Source organism: Papio anubis, chromosome 8, assembly GCF_008728515.1.
Source record: "Papio anubis isolate 15944 chromosome 8, Panubis1.0, whole genome shotgun sequence".
NCBI lineage: Eukaryota > Metazoa > Chordata > Mammalia > Primates > Cercopithecidae > Papio > Papio anubis.
Window position 1 is genome coordinate 96,012,652 of NC_044983.1, and position 20,499 is coordinate 96,033,150.

The 20,499-nt window shown below is 43.3% G+C and overlaps 1 protein-coding gene across 3 annotated transcripts in view; it reads right to left on the minus strand.

Annotated features, from left to right (window-relative positions):
- Positions 1–20,499, minus strand: part of SNX31 (sorting nexin 31) — a 75,936-nt gene that overhangs the window by 42,422 nt on the left and 13,015 nt on the right. For 2 of the 3 annotated variants that reach the window (XM_021942543.2, XM_003903030.4), the window contains exons 3-7: positions 19,585–19,699; positions 15,060–15,124; positions 7,143–7,253; positions 2,547–2,637; positions 1,552–1,639 (exon numbers count right to left, since the gene is read on the minus strand). In XM_021942543.2, coding sequence (XP_021798235.2) covers positions 1,552–1,639; positions 2,547–2,637; positions 7,143–7,253; positions 15,060–15,124; positions 19,585–19,699 — 470 coding nt within the window. The remainder of the gene's footprint in view (positions 1–1,551; positions 1,640–2,546; positions 2,638–7,142; positions 7,254–15,059; positions 15,125–19,584; positions 19,700–20,499) is intronic. The other variant, XM_031669693.1, reaches the window with a different exon arrangement.

The window sequence follows — 20,499 nt, forward strand, 5'->3', positions numbered from 1 at the left end:
CATAACCCTTACAATAATCCTATGATGTAGACACTATTTTTATTATTCCCATTTTACAGATAAAGAAACTGAGGCTTAGAGAGCTTGAACAAACTTGGCTAGGTTTATGCAGCTAAGACCTGAGCAAGCCGCGACTTGGATTCACATACTGTAATTCTAGGAACAACTGTGCTCAGCCACTCACTACAGTAAGCAGCTTCCAGAAGAGCTGTTCTCTAAACCATTGAATGGAACCAAGTCCTTCTCCCCTTCTCAGGGTTTCACACCTCAAGAGCTGGACCATTCCTCAAGATACTTCTGAACAGCAGTATACAAATTGCCTCACTGGGAATATCCTTCCACAATTCAAAGCCACAAACTGGAGCTCTAGAGCAAGGCATCACAAGGTCAAGGGAATTCTTAGATTTCAAAATACTTTTCTTTAAAACCTCTGTACTCAGATAGCAGAATAAATGGGCTGGGAGAGAGCGAGCCTAAGGAGCAATCCCCTGCGGCCACAGTAATAAACGCTGGGAGCTGCAGGTTATAGGACTGGGGATGCATAAGGTCCTGCTGCTTGGTGCTATTTTCTATAATATTTTGTTCTCCACAGGCCCCTGTGTTACTAGAGGAAATGACAGTATTTTCTGCTGAGGGACATTTGTGTCCTATCTATCTAGGAATACAGATGGCCGTGGTACACATCCTTTAGGCCTGTGTAAGCCCAGTACTTAGAGTTCAAATTCACTGCAAACTGGCTGAATCCACCCTTCACCTTCAGGGAATGCCACACTTCTACGGATGAATCGGATCTGATTGTAATCACCAACAAAGTCCCTCCATTAATACAGTCAGTGATGCACTGCAAAGCAAACCCAAGGCCAGCCGTTTCTCACCATTACCTGCTTTGATCCACATCCCCTGGCCCCGCCCCTGGTTTTCAAGTCTTACTTTCTTGTTCGCCTATCAGTAGAGATACAGAAAGATGACTACCCTCCTCATTTTCATACCCCACCCAGCCCCGAGTATTTACCTGAGACTACTGAAAGTCATCCTCAACATCCTATTCTTTAGGACAAATATTCAGAAACTAGTTTCTTTCACCCTCTCTCATTTTCATGGCTTTTCTTTTCTTTTTGAGACAGGGTCTTGCACTGCTGCCCAGGTTGGAGTATAGTGCAGTGGTGTAATCTTGGTTCACTGCAGCCTCAATCTTCTGGGCTCAAGTGATTCTCCTGCCTCAGCCTCCTGAATAGCTGGGACCATAGGTGCACAACACCACAGCTGGCTATTTTTTTTTTTATTTTTAGTGGAGATGAGGTCTTGCTGTGTTGCCCAGGCTGATCTTGAACTCCTGGGCTCCAGCAATCCTCTTGCCTTGGTCTCCCAAAGTACTGGGATTATAGGCATAAGACACAGCACCTGGCCTTCATTGCTTTTCTTACAACCTTCTCTAAGTTCTTGGTCTCCAGCTGTCAGGCTGTGAGCAGGATGTGACGGGACTCTGATAAGTCTTGATGGGCAATGGCGAAATGTCCTCAAACGCCTCTGTCATTTTCAGTACCTACTTACCACTTTCGGAGTCCAACCTTACAGTTTTCCACTTCAGAACTTCCAAGACTAACATAAGGGAGTTCAAAGTCGGCCAATTTTTTCACAACTAGAGAAAGGGGAAAGCTGGTCTTACTGGCTGAAATAGCACAGACAGCTTATATATAGCAGCTTTCAAATGAGAAAATAAAACCTTATTATTGGAAATAATAAAATCACAGTAAGAATATCCTCTGTATTTATATGTAATTTTAACTTTCTGAAGTTCATTCAAAAAATAAATATCATTTGATCCTCAAAAATATCCGCCACTTGAGTGGGGGATGTTTTACACTGTGATACAGACGAAAAAACAGATCCAGAGACATCCAGCGCCTTTGCAGCTCACCACAGGGCCTAGCAGCCAACCCTCTACACAAGCCCCTTATCTTCCAACTCAAAATCACCTCCCCTGGCTTCTTGAGGACATTTACAAACTACTTTGATACAACTGACACCATTTCACACAAAAACCTTGTAATATCTTAAAACATACTATAGAGAAAACAAAAGATATGAGAATCAGATTGTCTTCTTACACTATCTCATTACGCTTTAAAAAAGGTATCTAATAACTCATTGATATCATCCACAAATATTCCTTAACAAGGAAAAGTGATGTTGTGGTGGGGCGTCCTGACCCCCGGAGTCTAGCACTCCATTCACAGGAAAGGGTGCAGGCAGGTGGTCAGTGGTCAGGCCCAGTCTGCAGTAAAGGGGAGGGGCATCAGAATTAGGGCTGGGGGTGCACAAGTGCAGTTACTGGACCACCCAAGGTATGAGTGGTTTGCCTCCACTCTCCCCTAACGAGGACGCAACCTCCCATTCCCCATACCCTTAACCCAGTGACTGAGAACAGCAGTAGGGATCATAGCCCGGTGGGTGGCCAGTCCCTCAGCTGTGAGTCGTGCATCAAGCCCCTGCTCACACCTGTCCACCCCATCTCCTAGCTGATTCATTTGTTCCTTCCTTCTTACCAGAGAGCTTGCCCTCCTTGCCAAACCGAATGAGAAAGAGGCCGAAGTAGCCCAAGAGCTCCCGACACAGTCCAATTTTGTGTGATGCCACCTTTAACCAGAAACAAGCAGAAGGGGGAAAAGTTAGGTGTGCCCACCATGCATCCTAACTGTGACATGCAGACTTGGAAATGGCCGGTACACAGCAATAAAAAGTGCTGTCATGGGTTAGTGAACACTCAAAGAAAGCTTTTTGGAATCCAAAAACAGTATCCATTTTAGAAAATTTTAAAACACAAAAAATTAGAATAAAGAAAATAAAAATCAGTCCCACCACAGCGGACAGAGGCTGGCCCCAGTTGAGGTTGGTCATCCCATCTCAGATGTGGACAGGCTCCCCGATCGTCTTGGTCTTTATTTTCCCTTGGAGGGCAGCAGCCATGCTCCATGAACATCTGTCCTTCTGTGATGTCTGTCCCTGGAGCCTGCACACTAATTTACCTTCCTGTGGGCTGCATTACCAGCTATTTGGAAAAGGATCACTCCCCGCCGCTCGGCTGGCATACAAACATGCACGTGCTACTGCCCGCCTTTGACACGCCAGGCCTGCTTCACCTTGATGTTTCCTGCGATGGTCAACTGTCATTTACTATGATGTTTGCAGAAAACCTCAGATCCCAGGCACAGGTTGCCTTCCTTCACATTCCTCTTTGACTTTTGTATCAAACAGCTTTCATTTCAACACCAGTGGCTTCATCTTTGCCATCAGCCTATCAGGTGTCACCTTATAGCATTGGACATCTACTCATGCTCCCTTAGCAGAAACTCCTACATGACCACAGGCTGCCTCCCTCTTTAACACTGGGCTCTCGAGTAATTTCTTTATACTCCTGGTCTTAACTCACTAAATCACCTCTGTAACACTCAAGGAGTCGCCTCCAGGCACTGCCCTCAAGAGCTGCTTTACCCACGGCTCCCAGTTCTCTAGGTGGCAGTTGTACAAATACCAGGCTCACAGGGGGCCTTCTCTTGTCAGAGATACATAAATTACCCCCAGGAAGCAGTCTGATTAGGTGGCTGGTATGAGTGGGTGTTCTCAGTATAGCTTTGAAAATAAAGAGCAGCTCAGGAATAGTTTCACCACTTTCAAAGTAATTCCCTTTCCCCTTCTTTCTGTCTCTCTCTTTCCCCCATGCTTTGGGTTGCAAAACGCCCAAAAGCCAAACGCAGTGGGTGAGTGTGTGGTAGGTAACAGCATAGCAAAGACATCTTTCCCAGAGTAAACCTGACCCAGGTCCACTCAAATTAGATTTCCTTCTTTTCTGTCTAATTTAGGGAAAACAACAAGCTTACATGCCAAGGCAGACAGAGGAAAGGTGTGGAGACAAAAGGAGAATGAAGAAGCCTTTCACATTCATAAAGACATAAATATAAATGCCTTCTTTTGAGAAGAGTGAGCATCAGCAAAAAAATACATAATAATATTTTTCCTCTTAGCAAATGTTAATGATGATTCAAAACACGAACACTATCACTAGTACCACAGTAGTCCTAGATTTTAGCTTGCTGCTGGCCCTTAAAGAGCCCACTGAGGCCCAGCACAGTGGCTCATGCCTGTAATCCCAGCACTTTGGAAGGCCAAGGTGGGTGGATCACCTAAGGTCAGGAGTTGGAAACCAGCCCAGCCAACATGGTGAAACCCGTCTTTACAAAAAAAAAAAAAAAAATTAGCTGGGCATGGTGGCACGTGCTTATAATCCCAGCTACTCGGGAGCTGAGGAAGGAGAATCGCTTGAACCTGGGAGGCGGAGGTTACAGTGAGCCAAGTTTGCGCCACTGCACTCCAGCCTAGGTGACAAGAGTGAAACTCCATTTCAAATAAACAAAAAAAAGAGACCATTGAAAAGTAAAAAGCAGGCTGTGGGTAAGGCAAACCTGGAGAAGCAAAGTGAGAATGGCAGCAAGTGTGCTGAAGAAGATGCAGAAGGTGATTTTTAATTACAAAACTTAAATTACGGTTTTATGCAAGCTAGAGAATTTCCCAGCTCTTGGAAGGAAATTCACACCTGTCGCTGGCCAAGTGATCACTTCACCTGTTACAGAAACTACCACTTCTAGGGTAGAACCTCCAGTTAAACTTATCTGGTCTGATGATGTCAGTGTCTTGGGTCTGAATTTCTCACAAGCCAACATGATTGGAAGACAGGAAGCACATTTTTCTGACTGCGAATATACCTCATCAAATGTATGCTACTAGTTTCCAGGGAAACGGACAAAATAGATAGTACCACAGAACCCTATTCAGCACTCCCTCCAATATCAATATCAATACCAATACCAATACCAATAATGATCAATAAACATAACTGCCATTGTCTCAGGAACGTGAACTATTTCTATAATTATTTACTTAGACATTGTCTGTAAAGTAACTTACCCAAATTCACACAGTCCTTACACAGCAGCACTGTACAGTTGTGTGTTGCTTAATGACAGGAATACAGTCTGCGAAATGCATCGTTAGGCGATTTTGTTGTTGTGTGAACACCACGAAGTGAACTTACACAAATCTAAATGGCATTGCCTACTATATGCCTAGGCTAGATGGTATGGCCTGTTGTTCCTCGGCTACAAGCCTGTTAGCCCAGGTTTATAGTAGTATAGTAGGCATGTTACTGTACTAAATACTGTAGGCAACTGTAATATTGGTGTATCTAAACATATCTATTGTTATTATTATTATTATTGGAGTTGGAGTCTTGCTCTGTGGCCCAGGCTGGAATGCAGTGGCATGATTTCGGATCACTGCAAGCTCCGCCTCCCGGGTTCATGCCATTCTCCTGCCTCAGCCTCCTGAGTAGCTGGGACTACAGGTGCCCACCACCATGCCTGTCTAAATTTTTTTGTATATTTTAGTAGAGACAGGGTTTCGCCATGTTAGCCAGGATGGTCTCGATCTCCTGACCTCATGATCCGCCCGCCTCGGCCTCCCAAAGTGCTGGGATTGCAGGCATGAGCCACCGTGCTCGGCTAAAACATATCTAGACATAGAGAAAGTACAGTAAAATATTGTATCATAAACTTATGGGACCATCATTGTATATGCAGTCCAATGTTGACAGAAACATCATTATTATGTGGCACATGACTGTAATTTGAATCCAGGACTCATTCTAAACCCAGAAGATAGAAGACCCCAAACTACCACCACCACCACCTTCAGCTGCAGGCATGTCTAGTTTGGTCAGCAAGCCCAGTGTGTGAAAAAAGAAGTCAATGATGATGTCTTTGGGCAAGGGAGGTGCTCTCTCCTGTTCTGAACAATTCCATCCATTTCCAAATTATCTCTGATCCTGCAGCTGCCCCAGACCTACCTGCCTGGCCCTAGACACATGCAGTCTGTGGCTCCGACTCTATCACTGCCTTCCTACTCCTCCTTCATTTATGAGTCGGTCTCCCACTTCTAGATCCTGGGCAATTGAGGTTTTTGTGTTTGGGATACAAACTCCCTCAAGCATCAAGGACCTTTGATACTTTTTAGAAAGACAATGCTGGAAATTGATACAGAAGATTAGCAAGACTGGAAGCAGGGAGATTAGTTTAGGGGCAGCAGTAGAGGTCTAGCTGCGAAACGATAAAGGCTGGAACTAAGGTCGGGATGTAGGATGGAGAGGAGGAAACGGAGAGGCGATGAATATGAGAGAAGCTGGAGATACAGGAATAGGTTAAGTCAAGGCAGGCCGGAAGAGCTAGCAGCCAAAATGGGAGGGCTTCCATTTCTCAGCTCAGAAAGGGTCAGACGCCATAACCCAAAAACAAGAACTTTCTGTCCTTTGAAAGGTCCTAGAAACTTTCTGACTCTTCTTCATGTTTATAACTTTATATTTTCTCTTGTGTGTTTCTCTGGAGGATTAGAGCTAAAACCTTCCAGATGAAAAGGGCCTGGGAGCTGACCCCGGCGTGCAGGATGTGGGTGTGAGAAGACAGCCCTCCCTCTGCAGCCCCGCTTAGCAGATGGAAAAGGGGTCTGGGAGGCAGAGCTGCTGAAGAAGGATGAAGCCTTCTGGGTCTTGTCCTGTTAGTCCTCAGAGAGTGGACTACAACTCACGTCTGGGCCCTCTGCACCCAGAATTAGCCCTGACGGAGCAGTGGTTTCAAGAATTTTCCCTATGGGAGAATAGGAACCTTCAAGAACTCCCCTGTCACCCTCTGCCAGGAAGTGTCACCCGCACACCTAGGTATGACCTGTTTCAGACTCTGCCAAGCCCCACTTTCCTTCCTGCTCCCAATGATGGGACATCCAATAATAAAGCATTTCACATATTTCCAGGCCACATCCCTGGCTAAGTTCCAAGGAAGTGCCAGCAGCCTTCCAAGAGATCTCTGGAAAATTGGTGCCCCCAGGGAGGGTGAAATCAAAGAGGCCCTGGAGGATTGGCTGTGTCTCAGGTTCCTTGGTTGTTCTCCCAGGAAATGCCAGTACCTCTGCAGGTAATCATCCACAGAGTAACACAACAGGCCAGAAGCTCCTGGAAGGCAGCCGTATCCCACTCTCCGCTTTCCAAACAGAACTATCCCTAGATTCAGTTCAGGAGCTGGAGTCTAAACAAAGCTTACCTCTAGGACTCTTTCAGCAGTGTCTGATGTTATAATTTCGATTTTAATACTCTCTTCATTGGGCAGAAATATGTCCAGATAAGCTTTCTTGGGGGTGATGTCAAATGTATTCTATAAGCAAAAGAAAAGCAAAATAAATTTCCACACCATTTTTTTTTTTTTTTTGAGGTGGAGTCTCACGCCATTGCCCAGGCTGGAGTGCAGTGGTGTGATCTCAGCTCACTGCAACCTCTGCCTCCTGGGTTCAAGCGATTGTCCTGCCTCGGCCTCCTGAGTAGCTGGGATTACAGGCACCCACCACCACATCCAGCTAATTTTTTATATTTTTAGTAGAGATGGGGTTTTACTGTGTTGGACTAGGCTGGTCTCAAACTCCTGACCTCAGCGCAATTCTCACTCCCTTGGAAGGAGGAAGGAAGGGCAGGGTCCTTGCCTTCAGCTGAGGCTGCTAATCTTGAAGCAAATGGAGGGAAGCTCTGTGAGAATAAAGTCAATGTAGAGAAGAGCAGGGTTTGGGGTAGGGGTGAGAAGTGGGAGCCAGCCAACCTTCCATGACCTTTTAGTTAAATAAACAAATTTCTCTTTTGTGATTTTGGCCTTGACAATGAAAATCACCTGACTAATTGGAAGTAGTTGAGTTCTACCTTCTCCACTGTAAATGCTTATTTGTAGAATGTTCTTGGCTTTTTTTTATGCTTAATTAGTTTAAAGCCAGGTTAGATGGCTGCCTAGAAGGTAAGCTCCTTCAGATTAGGATTATGTGGTGAGTTTATCTTGAAGAGTGCCCTGTACAAATAGACACTTAATAATCTTGGTTCCATATTTCTCAAAATAATCCCAGTGAGAAGAGAAAAATTACTAGCATAGTAGTGTCCAAAATGGGGCATTTGCCAGGCGCCATGGCTCACGCCTGTAATCCCAGCACTTTGGGAGGCTGAAGTGGGTAGGTCATTTGAGGTCAGGAGTTCAAGACCAGCCTGGCCAACATGGTGAAATCCTGTCTCTACTAAAATACAGAAATTAGCTGGGCGTGGTGGCACACACCTCTAATCTCAGCGACTTGGGAAGCTGAGGCAGGAGAATTGCTTGAACCCAGGAGGGGGTGGTTGCAGTGAGCTGAGATTGCACCACTGCACTCCAGCCTGGGCAACAGAGCAAGACTCCCTCTTAAAATAAAAAATAAAAAAAAATATATATATATATATATACATACACACACACTCACACACACACACATACACATATACACACATACACACATACATATAATAAATTAAATGGGGGCATTTAAAAATGGAGTGTTGATACATGAACTTCCCTCTCTAGCCCACGACTGCATACTTATCCTACAGATATGTAAGAAGAGAATATTAAGGTTAAAGCCTCCAATGTTCTGTTTTGATGTCACAGCACTGGCTTTGGCTGACGTAATCTCCTCTCAGTAGAGAACCTGCACATCAAGGGAGGCAAGAGGTTAAAGAGCCACCCGACCCGCAGCCATTGGCCAGGATGGACAAATCAGTTGACAACTGCCCTCACTTTCCTTCCTCCTTCTGTCACACCCTACTGGTTTGTATTACTCTGTTCTCACCTTGCTATAAAGAAATACCTGAGATGCGGTAATTTTTATATAGAAAAGAGGTTTAATTGGCTCACTGTTCTGCAGGCAGTACAGGAAGTGTGATGCTGGCAGCTACTCAGCTTCTGGGAAGGCCTCAGGAAGCTTACAATCATGGTGGAATGTGAAGTGCAAGCAGGCATGAGCAGGAGCAAGGGTGGGTGGAGGTGCCACACACTTTTAAACAACCAGATCTCGTGAGAACTCACTCACTGTCACAAGAACAGCAACAAGGGGATGGTGCTAAACCATTCATGAGAAACCACCCATGATCCAGTCACCTCCTGCTAGGCTCCACCTCCAACACTGGGCACTACAATTCAACATGGGATTTGGGGGAGAACAGAAAACCAAACAGCTGCCCCACCCAGTGGAATTCTGACTCACATTCATCGTCAACCTCATCCACTTTCCCCAGGACTCCAGTCACAGTCTCCTCCTCCCTCATTCCCACCAGCTAACCTCACTTCCTATTAGTCACAGAGAAAACAGCAAGATGGGAACTTACTCGACTTCCACTCACCGTCCAGCCTTGGACCCTGCCTGTAGCCTTGCTCTATCTTTCTTTGTCCTACACTCAATTTAAAAGGTGCCCTTCCTCCACCTGATCCCAGACCTTGTGCAGTTCTCCTTCCAGAAGGACTTGGAGCCACTGATTATCAAGGTCTCTCCTGCATACTGCCATCTTCCACTTCTCCTTCTCTACCGGCTCCTACTCACCAGCAAACAACAGAAAGTCAGAGACTTTGGGTAGATCATCTCCAAGGGAAAGAACCTGATGTGCTTGACTATGGGGAAAATTCTGTCTTCAGCACTGCTATATAATGGAAGGAGTTAGTCATATGTTTTGAGACAACCAAGCATATTTTTTTTCTTTTAAGTGATTCAGTTTTAACTCCAGCTGGTGGGGGTGCTGGGGGATGCGGCGGGGGCAAGGGGAAGGTGTTGACTAAGGACTTAATTTTTTAAAATTAAAGTTGGGAAGAAGGGAAGAATAGAAGAAGTGACATAAGAGAGCTGAAATCCTCACCTCCCTTACAGTCAGTGGGTAGGGTCTAAAAATTGAAGAATAATAGCTGGGTGCTATGGCATATACCTATAATCCCAGCTCCTGGGGAAGCTGAGGAGGAAGGATCACTTGAGCCCAGGAGATGGAGTCCTGGGCAACATAGTGAGATCCTGTATCTAGAAAAAATAAAATGAAGAATAAGATATATATATATATATAAAATTAACCTCCATATTTTTAAATATCTGAAGAAAAGGCTGTACGATTTGAAAGTCATTGCCTCTGGAGGACAGGGGAGTGTTATAATCCTTTTTAGCACTATTTCACTTTTATTTTTAGATTTTAAACTTTTATTCCATCCATGATATCTATTTCATTTTCCTAACTATAAGCACATTTTGCTTTGGTAAGTAAACAAACATTTCAGAGCAATATAATAAAGAGGAGAATTGATGGCATTAAAAGATCTTTGTGTGATAAGATCAAAGCAACCACAAAACAGATCAAACAAGTTTAGAGTGGAAATCAAAGAACAATTTGGCTCTATTTGTGATATTTGAATTTTACTAGAATGTTTTAATGTATTACTTACAAAATTAATGAAATGTAAAAGCAATACAAAAACCAATTGTGGGGAAAAGTCAACCTGGTAGAACTGGCTTGTATAAAAAACAAAACATTAAATAAGCTGCTATCTTTTTTTGTTTGTTTTGAGTCAGGGTCTTGCTGTATTGCCCAGGCTCAAGTACAGTGGGATGATCATAGCCCACTGTGGCCTCAAAGCTCTGAGCTCAAGCAATCTTCCTGCCTCCGCCTCCAGAGTAGCTGGGGTTATAGACACGTGCCACTACCCCCATCTAAATATCTCTTATTATTATTTTTTTGTAGAGACAGAGTCTCACTATGTTGCCCAGGCTGGTCTTCAACTCCTGACCTCAAGTAATTCTCCCCCAAAGTTCTGGGATTACAGGTGTGAGCCATTTGCCATGCGCTTGGCCCAGCTGCCGTACTGATCTATGATGCAGTAGAAATGAAAAAACACAATTCATGCTAGAAAACTAACAAAAACACATTCATTTTAAAGAAACCTCAAAATCTGCCAATACATGGGCTGCCTTAAACGTTTTAAAATATGTGCTTTGTTGCTATTCTGCTCTGAGGCAGAGGAACATTCTTAAGAATGTTTCCCATTTCCCTTGTAGAGAGATGACAGTGGCCCATCATTGCATGTGATGAGGTTTCAGCCCGGTGAATCTGCATATGGATTTTCCTGGATGGGCACCATGGCTGTTAGACATTCCTCTGCCTCAGAGCAGAATAGCAACAAAGCGCACTGATCTCCTTGAAAAATTAAAAGATTTCTCCAGTTGTTAAATTCAACCCAATTCAACTCAAAAAGAGCACATATTTTAAAACGTGTTAAGGCTCTGGGAAGTGACTGTTACCTGTGTCCTGACCTCTCTTTAGAGGCAGACAGAAAACAATGAAAAGGAAAGCATCCTTGAAGAAACTTACAAATAGCCTGAGGTTTTCAGAAGGGCTGCCAAGTGCAGTGAAAATTGAACCTGGTCAGGAAGGAGGGAATTAGAAGTCTCAAAGTGCTGCAGAACTCAAGCAATGCATAAGCTGCCTGAAAGCAGTTAATCACGTGGTGCTCAGCCTGTCTGGGAGCGCTACTCCGGGCCCCATTGGACACCACCTAGTGGCAGGGATGCTGAAGAGACATACAGACACTCCATCTTTGCAAAAGGCAGTCTCTCAGCATGGCCGGGGAAAGAAAAGGGACTGGCATTAAGATTTTGCTTTTTAAAACCTATGTCTTGGCCGGGCGTGGTGGCTCACGCCTATAATCCCAGCACTTTAGAAGGCCAAGATGAGTAGATCACCTGACGTCAGAAGTTCAAGACCAGCCTGACCAACATGGAGAAACCCCATCTCTACTAAAAATACGAAAATTAGCCGGGCGTGGTGGCACGCGCCTGTAGTCCCAGCAACTCGGGAGGCTGAGACAGGGAATCGCTTGAACCCGGGAGGCGGAAGGAGTGACTACCTCACATCTATTAACATTGTGCCAGATGATATGTTTTTAGGGCATCAGTTAATTTAATCCTCAAAGCAACCCCAAGAGACAGGAGCTCTTCTCCCCATTTTACAGATGGGAAAACTGTGGCACAAAAAGCCTAAGTAAATTGACCCAAGTCATATAAATCAAAAGTAGGGTAGCCAAAATTTGAATCGAGGCCATCTCACTACTTAGCCTGAACTCTTAACCCCTAAACCAGGTCAGGGGATGCTGATCTTAGTCAATCAAAATATTAGAAGGCTAGATCATGGTATGAGGAGCTGTGGTTTAAAGCTTTGCTGCTAGACAGTCTGCTCAGGCCTTAGGGTAGAGTGTTCATAAGAAAGTGCTCAGAAACAAGAAACAAGAACTGGAAATACAACAGATTCAATGAATTCAACTCAGGCCCCCTCCCCAATACTGTGTCAGCAAACAGCTAGCTCACAACAGCAGCCCCTTTCAAAGTTGATTGATGACCTCAAGATAATTGGCAAGAGACCTATGTAAAAATCCTGCAAGAAAGGAGGAAAGAAATGTGACCAATGAAAGGCAAAAAACATATACCAAAAAAATTGCATCATTAAGCAGATGAAAATGATGGATGGGTTAATAAAAAGAAGGTGTTTCTGAATGAAGACCTCAAAGAATAGATAAAAGCCTCAAGAAATAAGATAACAAAAAGATATAAAAGTGAGCTGGCAAAGTTCATGGAAGAAATGGAAGAGGAAAATAAAGCCATTACAAAAGTGAAAATTGTGTTAGAAAAAGTAAAACGAGGCACTGAAAAACACAGCTAGAGGTATAAAGCTTTTGTATGAAGTCACAAAGGCAAAATATTGAAGAACTAAAAGCAGGTATAAAACCTTTCAAATTATCAGGAAAATAAGATATACAAAACTGGCTGGGCAGGGTGGCTCATGCCTGTAATCCCAGCCCTTTGGGAGGCTGAGGCAGGAAGATCAGAAGATCAGGAGTTCAAGACCAGCCTGACCAACATGGTAAAAATCCTGTCTCTACTAAAAATACAAAAATTAGCTGGGCGTGGTGGCTCATGCCTTTAATCCCAGCTACTTGGGAGGCTGAGGCAATAGAATCACTTGAACCCGGAAGGTGGAGGTTGCGGTGAGCCAAGATTATGCCACTGCACCCTAGCCTGGGCAACAAGAGTGAAACTCCGTCTGAAAAACAAACAAACAAGGATATATAAGACAAAGCTGAGAAACACTGAATGATCCCATGAATGACGGAAAGCAAAACCCATAATGCACCCCAAAAGATGACTGAACTAAAGTCAATGTACCATCATATGTGCAGATATAGAACGATCTGCAAGACATAGGTTTTAAACAGCAAGGTCAATTTAAAAAAAAAATGTTTTTTTCGGGACAGAGTCTTGCTCTGTCACCCAGGCTGGATTGCAGTGGCACGATCTCAGCTCACTGTAACCTCCACCTCCCGGGTTCAAGCAATTCTGTCTCAGCCTCCCAAGTAGCTGGGATTGTAGGCATGAGCCACCACAACCGGCTGAATTTTTATTTTTGTAGAGACAGGGGTTCACCACATTGGCCAGACTGGTCTCGAACTCCTGACCTCAGCTGATCTGCCCACCTCAGTCTCCCAAAGTGCTGGGATTACAGACGTGAGCCACAGCACCCAGTCATTAAAAAGCAAGTTCAAAAAGTGTGTTGAGTGTGCGCTTGTTTATAAAATAAAGTGTGTGTGTGTGTGTGTGTGTGTGTGTGTGTATAGTCATGTACCCCTTAATGACATTTTGGTGAACAGCAAACTGCACATATGACAGTGGTCCCATAAGATGATAGTACCATATTTTTACCATGCCTTTTCTATGTCTAGATACAGAAATACCATGGTGTTACCATTGTCTACAGTATGAAGTACTGTAACGTAGTATACAGGTTTGTAGCCTAAGGGCAGTAGGCTCTACTGTCTAGGTCTGTGTAAGTACACTCCATGGTGGTCACACAACAACAAAATCGCCTAATGATGCATTTGTCAGAAGGAATCCATATTGTTAAGTGACACATGGTTGTGTGTGTGCATGTATGTATATATATGTGCATGTATGTGTATATATGCATGCTAATATATGTGCATGTATGTATAGCAAAAGAGCACTATAAACTATTAGACTATAAACAACAGTTGTCACTGAGGAGGGGAATCATAAGGGAAGAAAAGTTACTTTTCATTGTATACACTTGTGCTATTTGAATTTTACTATCATCACCACTTCCACAACAAACTTTTCAAAGAATAACAAAGTATGTGTATATACAAACCATCAAGCAGATGTGAAAATATGAACCACTACAGAACAGAAGGCTCTAGGGCCATTTCTCAGGTTGAGTGGGCCAGTAAATACCCCAACACATTTGAACCCCTGTCTACATGAGACTTTTTCTGAGAACCCAATAGGATTTTATTTTATAAATGAGTAAATAAATGAATGAAATGTGTTCCAGTTTTTGCAAATCCGATCCTTCCTCCCCTGGCTAAGGATCCAGTTAACTATTACCATATTACTGCAGAACATCAATTCTTTCCGAGCTTTTCCAGCCAAGCTCATACATACAGGCATAACAATGTTTCTTTATGTGCCATTAGAATGAGTGTTGTTCTGAACAAATGTACTTAACAGTTTCAGCCTAGGGAGCAAGTGACCCATGATTCTTTAGATCAACAAAGGAAAGGGAGTTGCTGTATGTCATTCTGTTTATGTTGAATTTTCTCCATGATTCATTTACAATAAAGGTAGAAGTAGAGAATACACAAGGAATAGCCGGCATGGACTGCTTTCCTGATGTCTTCACTGTGGCCCACTTGGAAATCTCAGCTACAGAAGCAGGGTCAGAGACATGTTACGGGAACCCTTAATGATAAAGGCTGTAGTTCTTGTACTATACTCAAAGGTCCTCTTCTTCATGTCCTGTTTTGAGATGTATGATGCTTAGGCTACAGAAAAAGGGATCTACTTAATAAAATGAGCCAAATGTCAAGTGACACACTTCACTTTCCATCTAAAGTCTAAACCTCCAAAAGAACAAAATAGGAACCATCCCCCAATTGACTTGAAATGAATATATTTTGCCCAAGTCCAGGCTCTGTGGGGCTGTGGCCAGTGCACACATGTGTGTGTACCTGCACACATGGTTCACGAAGAGTGTCCTGAAGAGGAATGATGGCCCCATTAAAGAAGAGCAAGCTTACCAGCTGTGCCAGTTTTAAAAACTCAACGAAGACATCACTTCTCAACACGTTTGGGTCCATGGTTACTGAAAAATATGGACGGTGAGCCAGGTTAGCATGAGCTGGGCTGGGCCTTGCCTATTAATTGCTGTGTCCTCTAGAGATCGCTCATGCCTTGCCAGTGCTCTGTCTCCTCCCTGAAGTGATGAATGTTGAAACCTTTCAAATACAGGAAAACCCCCAAAGGTTGCCTCCTACAGGCAGCCTCAACAACAGGAACTCATGACACCCATCCAGGGTGACAGTGTTCCCAGGCATCTCACTTTATTTATACACACCCATACTACTCAACATCTATTTTGTTGCCCTACCAGGATGATAATGAAGTTTATATGAAGAATCAGAAAGATCTTAAAACCTACATCTAGACTCCCAGACTAACAAGACACAGGGTAATTTGAAAATTTAATTCAACCAAGAAACATCGATTGAGAGCACCTCTTTGGAGTCTCACCCAGTCGCCCAGGCTGGAGTGTAGTGATGTGATCTTGGCTCACTGCAATGTCTGCCTCCTGGGTTAAAGTGATTCTCTTGCCTCAACCTCCAAAGTAGCTGGGGTTACAGGCACCCGCCACCACACCTGGCTAATTTTTGTGTTTTTAGTAGAGATGGGGTTTCATCATGTTGGCCAGGCTGTTCTCAAATGCCCAAACCCAGGTGATCTGCCTGACTCGGTCTCCCAAAATGCTGGGATTACAGGTGTGAGCCACAGCGCCCAGCCAAGAGCACCCCTTTGAATTATAGGAGTTCTCAAGATTTTACCAAAAAAAAAAAAACAAAAAACAAACAAACAAACAAAAAAACCAATGACAAGGCAGTCAGAGAGATTTAAAATATTTCATTCTTCTATACTTAACAAAAATATTTTCACCCTTAGTTTTAAAGCTCCTGACACAAATAGCCAGGAGATATGGGCAGAGCAGATGGGGCAGACACACCCCCATGAGAACTGCAAACCCACAAAGTATGGCCCAGCCTGGTTCCTCCTGGTTCACCCCCCTTGCCACAGATCCTCTCCTATATCCTGTGTTACATACTTACTAAATGCTGCCAAATTTCTTTCTTCCTTCTGTTTTCATTACTGTTTTCCTTTTTTTTTTTTTTTTTGAGACGGAGTCTTGCTCTGTCACCCAGGCTGGAGTGCAATGGCGTGATCTCAGCTCACTGCAACCTCCGCCTCCCAGGTTCAAGCAATTTCCTGCCTCATTCTCTCAAGTTGCTGGGATTACAGGCATGTGCCACCATGCCTGGCCTGTTTTACTAATTTCATCAAACATCCTCTACCAGCATTTTTTATCACTGATTTCATTGCAGGCTGTGCCTTTCCCAAAAGACATCATGTTTTTCGAAATAAACGAAGAGAGAAAGTCCCTGCAACACGAGAAACTATTTATAAAAATCATTCTGTCTTTTCTGAGGGGTAATGCCCAGGGTGGAGGAGGGGGAAGCCCTTGCATTATTTTCCGCAACGGGGCATATAGTCAAACTATGAATAGCTATATTCATCAGCATAAGTTATTGGGAATGAGGAAAGCTGCTGAAAAAGGTATTCACCCAACTGGTATTTACTGCGTGACTATTAAGTACCAGTACTAGGCTAAAAACTTTGTATATTTTAGCTTATCTAATCTTCATGACAAACTCTGAGGTAAATTATTTCTATTTCATGGACCAAAAAACCGGAGGCTCAGAGAAGGTAGGTATCTTGCCCAAGGTCACACAGCTGGTAAGGAACTAAAGTGGGATTTGACACTGGGTCTGATTCTAGAACCTGTGCTCTGAGTCATGAGGCGAAGCTGTACTGTCTTCTTACTTGACCTTGTCAAAAAGGGTACACAAGTCATTCTGATAAGAATAAAGACCAGTCCTGGAAAAGCAAAACCTTAAGCAGTGTGAGCACTTGTAAAAAGGCCAGGTATTAAAGGAGCATTTTGCTGAGACATGAGAAAACAAACCAAGGGAGAATGAAAATTCAAAAGATATTACATTTTGAACTTGAACTTTGAAAGAGCTCATTCAGTAGGTCTAAAAAGAAGTATGGTCCCATGACAAAAAAACAAAACAAACAAAAAAAGTTAATGGGAAATAGATGGCTTCTAGAATTTTTACGTACTATGTTTAAGAAAAAGATGCAGCCATGAAAAATAATGAGATAAATCTATGACTGCTGATGTAGAATGACCTCTAAGATATATATTTTAAGAGAAAAAAGTCAACATACAGGAGAAAATCTTTTTTCTTGAGCTACGAAGGACATTAGTATAATAGTTGGTGATGCTTTATTTATTTCTTTTTAGAGACAGGGTCTCCATCTGTCACCCAAGCTGGAGTGCAGTTGCTCAAATCATAGCTCAGGAGGTCGAGACTGCAGTGAGCTGTGACTGCACCACCGCACTCCAGCCTGGGTGACACAGCAAGACAATGACTCTAAAATGAAAATAAAAAGAGACGAGATCTATGTTGCCCAAGTTGGTCTCAAATTCCTGGGCTCAAGTGATCCTCCTGCCTCAGCTTCCCAGAGTGTTGGGATTACAGGTGTGAGCCACCACTCCCAGCCTAAATGTCTCAGCAGTTTTATGTTTGCTGACTTTGTTTTATTTTTTGAGACAGGGTCTTTCTCTGTTGCCCAGGAGGGACTGCAGTGGCAAGATCAGAGTTTACTGCAGCCTGAAACTCCTGGGCTCAAGCAATCCTCCCACCTCAGCCTTCCAAGTAGGTGCAGGCAGGTGCCACTACACCCAGCTAATTTTTGTTTATTTTTTATTTTTTGGTACAGACAGGGTCTTGTTATATTGCCCAGGCTGGCCTTGAACTCCTGGGCTTAAGGGATCCTTCTGCCTTAACCTCCCAAAGTGCTGGAATTGCAGGCATGAGCTACCATGCCTAGCCTAATTGTTGAAGTTTGAATAAGGTCTCTAGATAAATTATTGTATCAATGTTGTTTCCTGGTTTTGATACGTTGAACATTATTGTATCAATGTTGTTTCCTGATTTTGATACATTGAACATTATTATATCAATACATAAAGTAGGCCAGGCATGGTGGCTTACCCCTGTAATCCCAGTACTTTGGGAAGCTGAAGTGGGCGGATCATTTGAGGTCAGGAGCTGGAGACCAGCCTGGCCAACATGGTGAAACCCCATCTCTACTAAAAAAATACAAAAATTAGCTGAGCATGGTGGCAAGCACCTGTAATCCCAGCTACTTGAGAGGCTGAGGCAGGAGAATCACTTGAACCTGGTAGGCAGAGGTTGCAGTGAGCCAAGATCACACCACTGCACTCCAGCCTGGGCGACAGAGCGAGACTCTGTCATAAATAAATAAATAAATAAATAAATAAATAAATAAATAAATAAATACTAGCTGTGTGCAGTGGCTCATATCTGTAATTCCAGCACTTTGGGAGGCTGACATGGGAGGATTGCTTAAGGCCAGGAGTTTGAGACCAGCCTGGGCAATATAGTGAGACTCCATCTCTATAAAAAAAATTTTTTTTAATTGGCCAGGCACGGTGTGTTGCATATATAGTCCCAGATTCTTGGGAAGCTGTGGTGGGAGGATTGCTTGACCCCAGGACATCGAGGCTATAGTGAGCCATGATTGTGCCACTGCACTCCAGCCTGGGCAACAGGGAAAGATCCTGTCTCAAAAAATAAAATAAAATCAGCAAGTATATAACTGCTGAGACATTTAAGTTGGGTGTGGTGGCTCACACCTGTAATCCTAACACTTTAGGAAGCTGAGGCAGGAGGATCACTTGAGCCCAGGAATTTGAGATCAGCCTGAGCAACATAGTGAGACCTCATCTATTTTTGTTGTTGTTGTTGTTTTTAATCTTTTTTAGAGTCACTGTCTTGCTATGTTACCCAGGCTGGAGTGCAGTGGAGCAATCATGGCTCACTGCAGCCTCAGCCTCCTGTGCTCAAGCCATCCTCCCACCTCAGCTTCCTGAGTAGCTGGGATTATAGGCATGCACCACCATACCTGACTAATTTTTAAAATTTTGTTTAGAGACAGGTTCCCTCTATGTTGCTCAGGCTGGTCTTGAACTCCTGGCCTCAAGTGATCCTCCTGCCTCAGCCTCCCAAAGTGCTGAGATTACAGGTGTGAGAAACCATGCCCAGCCAGACCTCATCTCTTTAAAAAAAAAAAAAAGTATTTTTAAAGCCAAATACAAAGAACACATATTATATGATCCCTTATATATGAAATGTCCAGAATAGGCAAATCTTTAGAGATAAAAATTACAGTAGTAGTTGCCAGGGCCTGGTGGGGGAGGGAAAGAGGACGTGATTGCCAATGGGTATGAGGTTTCTTTCAGGGGTGATGACAACATTCTAAAATTAGATTATGGTAATGGTCACACAATTAATTACATAAATATATTGTAAAAGAATTGACTTGTACACTTTAGCAGGTGAATTTTGTGGCATATAACTTACATTGCAATAAATCTGTTTTTTAAAAAACCCTGCAAATACATACCATTTTGCAAATATTGTTCCAGTTGGTTCCTCCTCTCATCAGCCATAGCTGTGGTCATTGCCAAATAGTACTTTGGTGGGAAGGGTGGCAGGCAATTTCCAAAGACCCGCCTTAGCTGAAAGATCCAGGAAACACAGTTAGGCAGGCGACCTACCAGTTCAGGGTTGATGAGATTACTAAAGCCTCCTCTAGGGCAAGTCCCATCCCAGCACTTTATTTCAAGTTAAGCCTTCCTGGTGGCTCAAAGGGGGAAAAGAGGACAATTTGATTTTCTTAAGGAGGAATTTATTTCAGTATATATTCTGGAGATATTACTAGACATATCACAGACCGGCAGCTCCAGTCTAAGTTTGGTAGAGCTGAGATGTATGTTTATCTTTCATTTGTTTTACAAGACTAGCCACTGCTCACATCATACTATATTATCTTGATTCATTCCACAATAGTGTCTGTGATATCAATGACAATGGGAATTAAATTCCTCAACCCTACCTCCACCAAATCCGAACTTGACAAATGCTTACAGCTGTGTTACCTAATGCGGTAGCCACCAGCCACCTGTGGTGAATCAGCACCTGAATGTGGCTAGTTTGGATTGAGATGTGTTGTAGGTGTAACATGCATTCCAAATTTCAAAGAAGAGAGAATGTAAAATATCTCACTGATAATTTTTATATTGATTACATGTTAAAATGATAATATTTTGGATACACTGAATTAAATAAAATATATTATTAAAATTAATTCCATCTGTTTCCTTTTACTCTTTTTAACGTGCCTATCAGAAAATTTTAAGTTACATAGGTGACTCTTTCTCTTTCTTTCTTTCTTTCTCTTTCTTTTCTTTTCTTTTCTTTTCTTTTCTTCCTTCCTTCCTTCCTTCCTTCCCTTCCCTCCCTCCCTCCCTCCCTCCCC